We start from the raw sequence: 15,000 nt of genomic DNA, 5'->3' as shown, positions 1-15,000 counted from the left end.
TCCAAAACTGGTGAAAAAAGTCCCATGCTCCTTCTTCTTGGGTCACAGGGGATAGAAGGATCACTGGGATGTTGTGGAGAGATCTTCTCATGCTGTTCCAGTGATCTGGCAAAGGGTTCGGCTCAAATTGAGCAATATTGCCAACTATGTTGTTGTAAAACTGTCTGTCTGTCACTCGAATGAAGCCCTGAGCAATTCCAAATGCAGTGTTGGGGTCAATAATGCAGTTCCACGGAGAGTAGAGAACGGTGTCTCTGATGTTAGGAGTGGGCACCAGTCCTCCTGCTGGCATAAACTGGTCGACAATTCTGCCATGAGCCACAAACACAATGTCTATATCATCTCCGCTAGGATTTGTCAAATCCAGAAAAATGCGACCCAAATTCTCCCGAAAAAATCGTAGAAGATTCACAAATTCATTCTGATGAGTTAATTCCTGAAGCCAGGAGACAATTGTGTTGTCTGTACATGTTCCCATGATATACGCCATTATTCTCTGTTCATCTTCATTCATGCTGAGAGAATATCCCCCCAAGTTCTGGATGAGGTTCTTCATTTGGACCAATTTTTGGATGATTTCGCTGTAATGAGAAAAGTTGTAAGTCAGTCAGTTTCCTCAGACATTCATTATTGTTTGCGTTTTCATTATTGCAGCACTGTACAATCTCAGACAGATACAAGATATAGTGGCTTAGGCCAAGACAGATAAATTAGTAGAAATTAAACATTTGGGTAACGCATTACAATAAGGTTCACATTAGTTAGCATGAACTAATAATGAACTGCACTTCTACAGCATCTATTCATCTTTGTTAATGTTTATTTAAACATTTACTAATGCATTATTAAAATGGTTGTATTTGTTAAAGGCAACTTTATTTACTTTTTAACTTTACTTGGCAACTAATTCAACTTAAAAAAAAACATTTAGAAATCATTTGGATGGTTAAATAACCTGTTCTGGTGAGAATAGTGACGTTCCCAGGCGGAAAACTAACCTTGCAACATGGGGACTGACGTCCCGGTAAGTTGGAAATAGGAAGTCTCGTGAGAAGCGAGAACAAGCGAGAACTGCTTTACGGCAATTCGACATAATTGGGTTATAAACGTGAACCTCGTCTGAAACGCAAAGAAGGAGGTGTTGCTGTAATTTATAGTAATATTTTCAAAACCACTAAGAAATCTAGTTTTAAATATAATTATTTTGAAGTGTTGGTGCTTAATTTAAAAATATATAGTGTAAACGATAAATCACATTTGAGATTCTGCTGGCTACTGTATACAGGCCACCAGGGAACCATACAGACTTTATAAAAGAATTTGCGGACTTTCTATCAGAATTAGTATTGGCTGCAGATAAAGTACTAATTGTTGGTGATTTTAATATACACATAGATAATGAAAAAGATGCATTGGGATTTGCATTTAAAGACATTATAAACTCAATTGGAGTTAGACAACACGTGCCAGGACCGACTCATTGCCGTAATCATACTCTAGATCTAATACTATCACATGGAATAGATGTTGATGCCGTTGAAATACTGCAGCAGAGCGATGACATCTCAGATCACTATCTAGTCTCGTGTAAATTACATTTAGCCAAGGCTGCAAAGCCGACTCCGTGTTATAAATATGTTAGACCGATCACTTCTGCCACTAAAGATTGCTTTATCAATAATCTTCCTAATCAGTTTCATCATCTCAGCATCCCGGATAGCTTAGAAGAACTTGATATTGCAACAGAAACTTTTAACTCTTTTCCAGCACTTTAGACACAGTTGCTCCGCTGCGCTTAAAGAAGATTAAAGAAACAACAAGAAATCTAAATAACCCAACTAAGTTTTGGAAAACCATCAAGTCGTTGTCCACCACTCAATCATCTAATGGTTTCCCGAACCAATTAACAATAAATGTAAGGCAAATAACCAATAGAACCAAGATGGTAAATTGCTTTAACAAGCATTTCACATCAGCTGGATCTATATTCAGTGGATTGTCTGATCAAAATACTCTGAACGTATGTCACTCAAGGGAAGACTATAGTAAAAAAAAATTATATTCGTAAATCTGCAGGGCCTGATGACATTGAGCCCATATTTAAATTTTCAGCAGAAATCATTGCTGAGCCATTTACTTATATCTTAAACTTATCACTGGAACATAATATTGTTCCTGAAGATTGGAAATCTGCCCTGGTTCTTACCCATCTAAATTGGACAATTATCGTCCAATTTCTAATTGATCAGTGATAGCTGATTTTGGAATCTATCGTCAGTGAACAATTAAAATAGTTCCTGGTTAGTAATAGTATTCTATCTGTTTTTCAGTCTGGCTTTAGAAAAATCATAGTACTACCACCGCTACTATGAAAGTACTTAATGACATAATCTGTGCTTTAGGTGATCGTAGATCATGTGCTGCGTTATTTATTGATTTAACAAAAGCCGTTGTTGATACAGTCAATCATGCTATCTTATTATCAAGGGTGGCTTGCATTGGCCTCTCTGATGCTGCTATAGGTTGGGTCAGTAGCTACTTAAATAACAGATGTCAACGTGTACTTCTAAATGACTACATGTCGGAGAACATTACTGTTAACTCTGGAGTACCACAGGGCTCTATTTTGGGGCCCTTGCTGTTTACAGTATATGTTAATAACGAAAATGTTAAATAGTGAAAATGTTATTAATGCTAAAATACACCTGTATGCTGATTATACCATTATCTATTGTTCTGCAAAATCACCTGCTGAGACAATTTTAAAGCTACAAAAAGCATTTGAAAATATTCAGCTTAATCTACATGCATTAAATTTAGTTCTAAATGATAAGAAAACTAAATACATGTTTTTTTACTAGAACCCATAAGCCTGGACCTTCCTTGCCTCAGCTCCACACATTACAGGGCAGGCCAATAGAATTAGTTTACTCATACAAATATCTGGGATTTATATTGGAGGAAAACATGTCTTTTAATTTGCATATTAAAACAGTTACTTACTAAATTTAAATTAAAGCTGGGTTTTTACTTCAGAAACAGTTCTTGCTTCACACAGAAAGTCAAAAAGGCCAGGCCTTTTTGCCAGTTTTAGACTATGGAGATGTGTTTTACAGACACTCCACAAAGACCCTGTTGAAATCTTTGGATTCTGTGTATCATTCAGCACTGAGATTCATAATGCATGCAAAGTACTCTGTCCATCACTGTGTATTATATGAAATGTTTGGTTGGCCCTCACTTAACACAAGAAGGCTCAAACATTGGTTGACCTTTGTGTACAAATCAATAACTGAACACACTCCTTCATATTTAACTACACTTTTAGCACCTAGTAGATCTGAATACAATCTAAGATCAAGTAGATACATACTGTATGATGTTCCACAAACTAAAACAGAGTTTGGCAAAACTGCTTTTAGGGTGCTTTCACACCTGCCTTGTTTAGTTCGGTTGAATCGCACTAGAGTTCGTTTTCCAAATTGGTGCGGTTCGTTTGGGCCGGTGAGAATGCAGCAATCGCACTCGGGTGCGCACCAAAAGCGGACCAAACAAGCGTACCGAGACCTCCTAGGAGAGGTGGTCTCGGTACGCTTTCAAACGAACTCTGGAGCGGTTCGTTTGTGGTGAGAACGTGATCCGACCTCGAACAGACCCAACTGCCAAATAACTGCGCATTTTTGGACTAAACCAGCTGCCGTAGTCGGCGCCGCTGTGCATTATGTCAATGTTTAGCAACATTAATGCACGCGTTGCCTCCTCCTGAAGTGACTCGCTGCGTGCATTGCATAAAACATTATTTTCAAGCCGCATTCTCGCTTCATTCTCAAATGTTATTGTTTGCCTAAAGTGGAGTAGACAAACTAATATAATAAACTATGACGAGGGATACAATCAGCCCACAAAGTCATTTCTCCATAGTAAAAAGCGGCGTGTTGTCTGCCGGATTTTCCTCCTCTTTGTTTACTTCCGTCAGTTCTGTTGGAATTTTCCCGCACGTTAATTCTGACAATCAAAGTGCAGTTATGAAAATACGTTCAAGACCCATCTGGCCAACGAGTGATGTGGATGTTGTCACGTGACTGCATTTTGGTTCGTTTCATAAACTGATTCGGACCAGAGCAATCAGTGTGGTGTGAAAAGGAACCAAAACGCCTGAAAAATGCTACAAAGTATAATTTTTCTCCCTTGGTCCGGACCAAATGAACCGAACTACAGATGTGAAAGCACCCTTAGTTACAGTGCTCCAACTTCAAGGAATGAGTTGCAAAATCAGCTAAAACTGCGGGTTTTTATTTCACATACTAAATTCAAGTCCTACCTAAATCAAATTTATCAACATGTTTGCGATTGTTTTGAAATGTGATTTTCTGTATTTATTTAAATTTTCCTAAAGTGTATCTTCTATGTGCTGCCTTCTTGTTCAGGTAAAAGAAAAGAAAAAATATGTGATGGCAGCTATATTGCGCCAGAATGCCCACCACACACCAGCTTACTGCTGGAGAGGAGACAGTGATGAAGCCAGTCAGTGTAGGAGGATGATTAGGAGGCCATGATGGACAGAGGCCACTGGGCATATTTTGGCCAGGACACCGGGGTTACACCCCTACTCTTTTTCGAAGGACATCCTGGGATTTTTAATGACCACAGAGAGTCAGGACCTCGGTTTAACGTCTCATCCGAAGGACGGCGCTCTTTGGCAGTATAGTGTCCCCATCACTACACTGGGGCGTAGACCACTGGGTGAGCGCCCCCTGCTGGCCTCACTAACACCTCTACCAGCAGCAACCTGGATTTCCCAGGAGGTCTCCCATCCAGGTACTAACCAGGCTCAGCCCTGCTTAGCTTCAGTGGGCAGCCAGTGTTGGGCTACAGGGTAATATGGCTGCTGGCATAGCCGGTAGACATAGCTCCACACGATAAAGTTGGCCAGCTCCGATAATAACAAATGCACATGGAGCAGCGGTAGAGAGGGGGTGCTGCAAGTGAGTTTTTTAACGACAGTGTTGTGAAATACACGCCCACAGCTGTAGAGGGAGCTCATTGAGAAAACATTCGACAACAAAAGTGAAAATCAGCGAAGAAATGGCTAGAGTTGCAGAATTCCCCTTTAATGCACCGTGACCTAACATGAACAAACAATGAACGACTGTATTTTTATTAACCCATTAACAAAGATTATTAAATACTGTAACAAATGTAATGCTCATAGTTAGTTCATGTTAATTATTAACTTATGTTATCTAATGAACCTTATTGTAAAGTGTTACCAAAATGTGTAGAAAATAAAATATCCTACTGCATTGCATCCAGTTGTTCCTTTAGCTTTTGTTGGCCTTCCAGTATTTGCCTGGATGAATCCTGTAAGAACTTGCTGGCCTCCGTGACCCGATTGGCCTTTACCATTTTTTCACACTCGCCAATCAGGTCGTACAGAGAGATGCCTAGACCAGTCGCACCCAGTGCCTAGAAAGAAAGATACAATCTCCAAATCACTGTCTAACATATTAGGGCAATGCAGTGAATATTTCATATTGTTCATTTTGCGCAATTTTCCTAAAATGGGATGCTTGAGAAAAGAAAGCTAATACCTTTGATCCTGCTTTAGCAGCAGCTTTAATGCCAATGAGTTCGATGTTCTTCACCATTTCTTTGGCCGACACCTTCAGACTACTCGTGATCTCAGGGGAACGATTGAGTCCCAGAGCTTTGCAGATAAAGTCCGAGGCCTTGGCTGGAGCCAGTCCACCGGGGGTCATGTGACGGAAGAACGTGGCCCTGTTGAAACCTCTGAGAAAGTCTAGGGCTACGGGAGTCTTGCTCCTTCTGGCCAGAGCCCACATGAGTTGAGTGGTGACCTCACAGTCCAGCTCATCAGCATGAGTCCCGAGCGGCGCTTCTCCACACCTGACCTTCAGATCTCGCAGTAGCTTCTGAATGCTCGTGCCAACCTTCTCATCTTCTTTAATTAATTCAGAAACTTTATTAAAGGCACTGCTGGAGACACCTGCCTCTGTCTCTGTGGGAGTGGGGCGGACTGCAGTGCTGGCTTTAGTGCTGGCTGTGGGAGTGGGGCTGGCCGAGGCTGAAGCTGCTGATCTTGAGAGCACAGCTCTAAGCACCTGGAAGATGTTGCTGCCCTGAGGAACATTCTCCAGCTCTTGCGTCAGTTTCGACAGCTCTCCTGCACATTCCTTTCGGTTCTCCAGCCAGCGGAAGAGCGAATCACATAAAAGTTTTGCTGCCTCCATGATTACAGCAGGAACTGTGAAAAGAGAAAATGACATTTATTTCTCAAAAATAATAATTTGTTAATTACAGTAACAATGAATGAAGAACGTCTAGGTTACCCAGAAGGAGGGCACGGGATTGTTACGTCAGACGTGAACTGATAAAGTGGGATCTAGGCTGAGAGCCCAATCACCTTTGAGTGTAAACTAAAGAGCCGATGGACATTGCCATGCGAGTCTGCATCGTGCACCCGCCCCGTGTAGAAGGAAGCGTGCTTGCACACACACTCAGTGTTGCGCCGAGGAGCCGACATGTGTCCGGCCGTTCAGGGGTGGATCAGCAAGTGTGGCAATGCTTTCCATTTGAATTAGGTTTTTTTTTTTTTTCATTGGCAGATCTTTTTTTCTTATTTTAAGCAAAAACTCACTTATTTTTTTTTTTATCAGGGAACCAGACAGAATTTCTTCTGTCATTTTACTTCTCTAGTAAATGCTTCTTGATTTAAGATTATTTCGATATTTGGACTGGAAACAAGACAAAAATACTACTGCAGTGTAGGGAAATAAGCTCTTTACGTGCTGAAGGGGAAATGGCCACAGCACACATTACAAGACCAGATAAAGTCTGCAGTGTTCAGGTGCTTATTTAAGTTGAACTGCAGTAAAGTGTAGGAAATGCTCTTTAACAGCGACCTCCGCTGACACGCCGTCACACCAACACATGATTGAAGAGCTTCTCGGCCAACCAACACGGCCACTCACAGCAGAACAACACACACTCGGCTCTGAAGCGAAAGCTTGAATGTGTGTGTGCAAGATCGCTTCCTTATATTCCTTATTTACTTCTCGGGCCGGGTGTGCTAATGCAAACCTTGCTCCCCAATGTCCATCGGCTCGTTTAGTTTACTCTCCAAGATGATTGGGGAGATCCCAATTCATCAGTTCACGACTGACGTAACGTCAAACGTCACTGACTGACAGGAACTCGATATTTGTAGATAGCCTGTTAATGTGTTAACGATACTATTTATGAACTATTAATTAACTAATAGTTGCAAATAATTTATAATCACCTTATTATTGTATGTGTTACCGCTGTGTTAAGTGTTACCACTGAAGGGTGTAAGACACAATGTAATTAAAAAATTATGATGGTCAAAAGGATTAATGCAAATTGATTAATATAATTATATAATGCAGATTATTAACAGTAGATTATTAATTATGCATACAGGTGAAACTTTTACACAGAAAGTAAGTGATACAAATAACAAGCTTTTTATGACTTCATCAAACACTAGTAGAATTCAAATGCACATTGAAGGACAACTAATATAATATCTAACGTAGATTTTTTTGATAAATGACACGTGGCAGATCTGTCTGCAGTTATTTTTAAAGCTGCATTTCATCAGTTTTTTAAAAATTGCCTTAACAAGTAATGTTGTATTTTATACTGTAATTGATGCATATATAGCACTATACTGTAGTGCAGAAGTCTGTTCATAATAGTTGTGATTGCTGTGTTCTTGAGCATCCGCATTTACAGGGTTAATGAGGAGAGTTCAGGAAGTGCGTATGAGAAAATATAAGAGCTGCGTATGCTAATGTTCCTGATGACTGCTGTTCTGCATTAAAGCTTTCAACAAAAATCTCCCTTTTTGTCTTTATTAAGACATTACAATAGGGGAGAGTGGGGGACCATTTCCCTGAGTTTCTCAGAGACTGTTTTTATTGGAAAGCCAAAAATTTTATATTTAAAGCTGCTTTGAAACAATGGCATATGATGACATATATTTGTTCAAATGGCCAATATATCATCTAAAGATTACAGTAATGCATGCCTGATGTTATCATGCCGCGGGATGTTATAAATGCTCTACAACCGGAGTAGCTAGGCCTACTCAAACAACAATTAGCAAACTCTATTTAGGAAATTAGGAATCTAATTAGGAAAAATAAAACTAGACAGAAATACAGATAAGAATTTGAAGCACGATAAACATGTTAAAGTAGACAGGAGAATAAAGAAGTAGCTTAGTAAAAAAAATAAGTTCAAACCAGCGGGTGGATATAAAAAATATAGGCTTACTGTAACATTTAGGAAAATCCTAAAGATTTTTAGAGTTCATTAAAAAAAAAAAACGTTTCCGTTACAGATTTGCGAGAACTTTTTTTCTAAATGTTGATAAAAAAATATTGCTAAATGATGGCGTTTCCATTAACCAATGTTATGCGGCTAAAACGTATTCTGTCCAAACACACCGCGTCATCTACGTCGACTGTAAATGTGCAAAAACGGTTTCCATTGCAATTTTGCCAAATATTTCTTTTTCGAATTGCCTGAAAAACCACCGCATGCGAGCGTAAAAACTTTTTTGCAATAAATGGGAGTTTTTGCGAAATTGACGTGTTTCCATTGAGCGTAGGCCTATTTTCAATTCGCAATTTGAACGGTAATGGAAACGCGGCACGGCAATATTTTAAAGTTTAAGATCAGCAAATATTGAAAATGTTGAATTTAAAGTGCATTCTATGAAAATAAAAAAAGTTTAACACACTCACAAATTTTTTTCTTTCTCTTGAAATGAACCCGCAATTCTGGAATGAGTCATATTAAACCATATAAACCTACCAACATCCGTTGCCATATTTGGAATGACTTATCGCGAGAGGAAAAAATAACATCGGTTAATACAACATCGACGATCGATTAATTGTCGATAATACATTAATCGATCAAACTTATCGATCATCGATTAAGCAGGTTCATGCGCGTGCGTGCTGCTCAACGAAACACAAGCGAGCGCGCCGGAGTTATGTTTGGGACTATTTTACACCTTCATCATGACTATACGTTTTCGTGTGCATTCGCAGCCTATTGTTTTGTGCAAATGTAAGTTGTACTAGTTTATTATGTGTACGCCTATCTATATCTGATTTATCTCATATTGGATGCATTTGGTTAAGACTTGTTGAAGCGTGATCTTCAGCGCGCGCAGCTCAAACGGCAATGCACGGCTAATAATGACTTGTCATATTACATAACATTATAAAGAGAACAATAGTGTAATAAAACATTGTGAAGTATTTGGGTTTAGTCGCCGTGTCGCGTTGTTCCAGGAAGAGCGCGTCCACAACATGATTCTGAATGGCACGTAACTCAAGTTCACTTGTGCATTCACGTCATTTTGTGCAGATATAATTTGTAATATCATGTTTATTTTGTATATATCTGACTAATCTCATATAGGTTGCGCTTCTTTGAGTTAAATAACGCGCTAGCAAAGTGCTCAACGGTTATTCATTCAGCGCGCGCCGCTCAAGCAGCATTAATGCACGACTAATAATAACGATGATTAATTTGGGACTGTCATATTACACAACATCAGAACACTATTTTATTAAATCGTTGTGAATTCATTGGGTTTAGTTGCCGTTTTCAGTGCGTTTCAGTGCACGTCTACGTTAACACACTGCAAGCACGCATCTGAGGCGGCGTTGGTGACGCGTTGTATTATTAGTCGTTATATTTGATTATTAAATAATTAATTTAATTATCATTCACATCGAATCCCTTTATTTGGATTAAAAGCCATTCTCATTCATTTGGTGAGTAACATAGCGTGTTTAACAAACCCTGTCATGCTGGCCATATGCACTGCAGCAGACGCATAATTGATCATTAATTTAAATTACGATCGATCATGGGAATTTGCGAAAATTGACATCCCTTCAGTTCTATATTTGAAGTTTCCAGGTCTAGTAATCTCACTGTTACCTTTCTCAGACCAAGCATCAATAAGTGCTGCTAATGTTTCAAGTTTTTCAAGTAGTTTACCAGATAGATTATTATATGTAGACTTAATATAGTTTAGGCTAAGCCTACCCATATAGATTTTTATTTAACATTTATTTTATGTTGCTTAATGTTTGCATATGTATTTTATGTATTTTAATTTTCTGTGCATAATTTATTTTGTTAAACTAGCCTACATAAATGCCATTCTGTACCATCCCAACTGTTCCAATAAAACATCATTTGAGCAATATAACATGCATTTTTGTTCAGTATATAAGCAATATTTTGCTTTTTATGTTAAAGACACTATTGATACCGTGAGAAATGTACATTCTCAGGAAAATAGCCGCTTATCAGTTAATCGTTAATCGATCGATAAGGTCAATCAATTAATGATTAATGAATTCATCGATAATTTGCATCCCTAGTTGCTTTCCTTTCATTTTTAAAACTGTTATACATTAAATGCTATTAATGGTGAATAAATCTATGAAATGTAGGCTACTTACATGTCAGTAAAAGTAGCCTAATCTGTCTTCAAATGCCAGCAGCCTGAGAACACGAACCTTCCCTTGATTTGACTTTGATGGGCTTTTTATAGGCTACAGATAGATGATACAGAAACGGGAAAGTTCTGGGGTGTGTTTCCCGAAAGATATCGTTAGTAAGTTCCTGGTATAGGTCAACGAGTCAATGTTTCCCGAAACCTGCATTGCATTGTTGTGTGTGTTGCAACGACAGATCCAGTTCTGTAGTTCTAAGCATATTTCTAGTTTACATGATGTGATGTGGACCTTAATAAATCCTTATCTTGAGCAAAATAAGCGAGCTGACATTCAGTGCAATCTGTGTCTTTTATTTATAATACATACAAATGTCATTTACGTCTTTTAGTTTTGTCAAGAGTTTTAAATCACCGTTTTTGAAAACCGAGAACGTGCTCTACTATAAGAACAAGGTAATGATTGAGTCTGGAAATAAAGCAAAATAACAGAAAAATAGAATAGAAATAGTCCTCAGTCAGGTACCATGTATTTTTCTTTCTTGGCCAAATTCTTTCCGCGATGGTCATGGGGTGTAATTATTGGACTAGACGAATACGGGTCATGGTCGCGTGTTGCTCCAGCGGTAGCGTGGCCGAGCGGTCTAAGGCGCTGCGGAAAGCTGGGGAACAATAGTCCAACAAAGATGGGGAAGAAGGGAAGAAAAGGGGGAAGGAAGAAAAGGAGAAGGGGAAGAAGAGAAAGAAAAAATGAAGAAAAGAAAGGGTGAACTGTGACGTTCAGAGATACGCCTTCCTTAAAGCATAGATCTTGATACAATTTCCGGTTTCTTCGTGTGGTAAAATCACGCATTTATATTACACGGTTTTCTATTGCAGGTGATCAACAAGACGTGGGTTCGAATCCAGATAAAGACAACTTTTTGTAATATTTATTATTTAATTAAATAAGCATTCTTTTTGAATGCATACTGTTCCAGTGTTAATAAAATATACATATGTAATTTGTTTGTTGTGTTTTTTGATATTCTCATGAAAAATAATGTTATTTATTAAATAGTAACTAAAATGCTGAAAAATGTCTGTCACAAGAATAACAAAATGTATTATCTTTTTAATTATCTTTTTATATACAAATGTTATGTTGCAGTATACTGATGAAATGTTATTTGAAAGTAAAAGTAAAAAAATCACTTAACAATTTGTTTTTATTTTACAATTATGCCAACAGAACAGTAATGAATATTAAATAAAATGTTAAATAACCTGTTTTAAAAATAAATAAGTTAAATGAAAGGTAATACAAATGTAAAATGTATAAAACATTTTTTTAAATGCTTAATACCATTTAACACAGGTATTACAACTGTTCACACTATATACAATGTTATATACTGTACATACAAATATATACATTATTTGGAAATGGTTCTCCGCATTTCCTCTAACCACACTTCTTTAGTAACAGTCTCAGTCTGTGGACAGTACACCCTGCCCCTGTACTGGCTATGTCCTGTTGCACTTGTTTTAAAAAGCCCGCATTTTTTACAAGTGTTGGCCTCTACAGTTCTCCTGTAGGGTCTCTTGGGCATGGCTCCTGTATTGGCAGATGGTGCAGCAGGCTGTGAGCTGGTGCCCTGCACCACTGTAGGCTGTAACAGCGGCTGCATCATTGGCATTCCTTGGAACATCTGGACTCCTTGTACCATCGGGATTCCATGGACCATTTGCACTCCCTGAAACATTGGCACACCCTGGAAACCTGGTGCTGCCTGTATAACTATACTTGGAGTCGGTACCATCTGCAGTGATGCTCCAGGTGCTGAAGGTGTAGCCAACATCTGACTCGGCGCTGGTTCCTTGGGTCTGAGAGGGGGTTGCCGAACAGAAGTCTGCCTCTGCTTTGCCTGACCAGCTGTGCTCTCTGCTAGCTTGTACCGGTGCTGCTCCCCTGGTTGTTCTGGCTCAGTCCGTAGACGTTTGGCAACCTGGAGAGGCTCGTGAGCTTCAGGGAGGGGCTGAGGCAACTGAATGCCCTGAAGCAGCACAGACAGCTCCTGCTTTTTCTGTCTGTTGTTGTACCACTGAATCAGGGTGTTCTGGTTAACCTCCACCAGCTGCATTGATGTTCCTCCCATCACCAAGCTGTTGCCCAGTACAAGCTGCCTTATCCTGTGATACTCTTGCAGGATCAGAGACCATCTTGACAGGGTTCCTTTGCCTTTTCTTTTTGGGCTTGGGTGGATAGTGCAAAGCCTGATGAACATGTTCTCCACCAGACGGCAACAGTCAGGCCACTGAGCAGGTGCACTGCCTGCACCCAGCACACATCTGGTGGTGCGCTCTACTCCAGGGTGAGTGGGCTTCTTTGGTACTCTGAAGCGTCCACTCAACAGTCTATTCTGGGGTCGAGAAACATACACTACCCGTTCCTTGTCCCGGTCATCCAGGTTCTGCCAAAGAGCAACTATGGTGTTGGCTTCCTGGTTGGTCAGGCTGAGGGCTGTGTGGGCCCGGAGCTCCACCAGATATTCTGCCAGCTGGTCCACATGTTGATAACCCGGGACATTTTGGTAGTCAACAGCCTATTAAAGAACACAAACACACAATCAAATTATTACTATTTATTTTATATCTGTTTAATGCATAATTCCATAATTGATTCTGTTTATCACCATAAAACTGCTTTGACACAATCTGTATCGTACAAAGCACTATAGAAATAAAGCTGACTTGAACCGTATTTGCAGCTTACTAATGACTTAAGACTGTACTTTTACATTTAAAATATGTGGAATGTCTGTAGTTACAGCACTGGATGTTAATTCATCACTGTTTGAACTATTCTACTTGATTTGAAAGACACACAAAGGAGTGGTATTTACCGTGTGTCCATCATCATCATCATCATCATCATCATCATCCTCTGGCTCTGAGGGGAGAGTTGAAACAGATGTTTCAGAGGGAACATGTGTGACAGCAATCCCTGAGGGTCCAGGTGATGGAGACTGTGTGAGGTCATGTGTGGGGTCAGGGACCAGTGAAGAGGATGTGGCACTGCTGGTGACCAGGTTGGAAGAACCCAGTGTCAGTGTGGAGGAGGGTGGTGACAGAACAGCCTCCGGATCTGCAATGGTGTGATCCTCGCTGATGTCACAGAAGCCCTCATCTTCATCTCGCTCCTCCACACTGAGGTCCTCAATGAGCTCTGCTGTCTGCTCAGAGTCTGGATTCATGTCCTGCAGTGCCTGACCAGTCTGCTTGAACAGATACTGCACTCCAATGAGCTCACCTAAAAAAAAACGCAATAAACAAACAGAAATGAAATACAATTTTGTAACATGTTTGACAAAAGCCTGATGATCATATTTAAATGTCACACGTTTTTTTTAATCAAGTAAACCTAGGTTACTTCTATCCAGTAAGTGTTCAACAATATAAAAGTTATTCTTACAATTACTTTCTAAAAATCAATAAAGATTTGACAGCAGAAAGACATGTGAATCACAAGCTCAAGGTGGAAGTTTGTACAATTATAATAAAAGGTATTTTACTTGCTAAAAATATGGACTATCAATCAGACGATAGAGGGCATGTTTCCAGAAAAGTTTTGATAATATTGATCATTTAGAGGCCTTTAGAAATGTGCATATAAAATATGATACAGTAGACTACATTGGGTTACATCTAATATATGAACTGAAATTACACAGAAATTGCAAGTTTATTAACAATAAATATTCCCAGTGATCCTTCTATCCCCTGTGACCCAAGAAGAAGGAGCATGGGACTTTTTTCACCAGTTTTGGACGAATAGAGGCATGGAGATAGAAGACCGTGTTATTATTCCATATGTTGTCCCACAAAATGAGGTAAATGCATTTAGAGAGATTCCCCTGTACATCTTCATATTTGTGACATCATGTATACTCAGCATCGATGATAAAACCGCTACTGTGCACCTGGCTGCTTGTTTGGGCCGAGGGGGAAGTCCAGCTAGGCCAGAAGAGTGGCGGAGACAGTACGCCTACACAAGCGATGGAACGGGTATGACGGTGAACATGCATAACAGGAACATGGACACTGAGTTATTCAGAGCCTTAAGATCATTGTTTGGCGGAAGATAAATATCCTGAACAGCATCTGGGTCAGTCCTGATGTGTAGTACCATGAGTGACCCTGAGCGGGGCAGTTTAAAGGTAGGGTTGGTAATCCTGTTCAGAAATTTTTTTTATTATACTGGATGAAATGGTCCTTCCATTCTGATAGTAGTCAATACATTATGTGTTCAGAAAAAGGAATGAAACAAATCTGACCTCTGTAGCAGCTGTAGGACAGTAAAAACTCTGACCAATCACTGCCATTCGGTGCGAATGTAAAGAACCAATCAGATGCCTTTATGTCTCGTGCCCGAGCACCACTGCGTGCACAGCAGTTTTTTAAAGTAGCTATAGTAAATGCTCATC

At 39.5% G+C, this 15,000-nt stretch overlaps 2 protein-coding genes across 2 annotated transcripts in view; both read right to left on the bottom strand.

Annotated features, from left to right (window-relative positions):
• The window catches only part of LOC307008068 (uncharacterized protein), a 13,544-nt gene extending 2,845 nt beyond the window's left edge, over positions 1-10,699 (bottom strand). The window contains exons 1-4 of the mRNA XM_079630630.1: positions 10,542-10,699; positions 5,592-6,265; positions 5,300-5,466; positions 1-581 (exon numbers count right to left, since the gene is read on the bottom strand). The exon at positions 1-581 is cut by the window's left edge and continues 2,845 nt beyond it. Of these exons, the coding sequence (XP_079486756.1) occupies positions 1-581; positions 5,300-5,466; positions 5,592-6,251 (1,408 nt within the window). The 5' untranslated portion in view covers positions 6,252-6,265; positions 10,542-10,699. The remainder of the gene's footprint in view (positions 582-5,299; positions 5,467-5,591; positions 6,266-10,541) is intronic.
• LOC307008334 (uncharacterized protein) overlaps positions 10,542-15,000 on the bottom strand; it is a gene marked incomplete at its 5' end in the record, with an annotated part of 19,849 nt that continues 15,390 nt past the window's right edge. The window contains 3 exons of the mRNA XM_079631076.1: positions 10,542-10,974; positions 11,325-13,119; positions 13,420-13,826. Of these exons, the coding sequence (XP_079487202.1) occupies positions 11,950-13,119; positions 13,420-13,826 (1,577 nt within the window). The 3' untranslated portion in view covers positions 10,542-10,974; positions 11,325-11,949. The remainder of the gene's footprint in view (positions 10,975-11,324; positions 13,120-13,419; positions 13,827-15,000) is intronic.

The sequence above is a fragment of the Phoxinus phoxinus genome (assembly GCF_949152265.1).
Source record: "Phoxinus phoxinus genome assembly, chromosome: 12".
NCBI classification, from domain to species: domain Eukaryota; kingdom Metazoa; phylum Chordata; class Actinopteri; order Cypriniformes; family Leuciscidae; genus Phoxinus; species Phoxinus phoxinus.
This window is presented reverse-complemented; position numbering and strand designations above follow the sequence as displayed.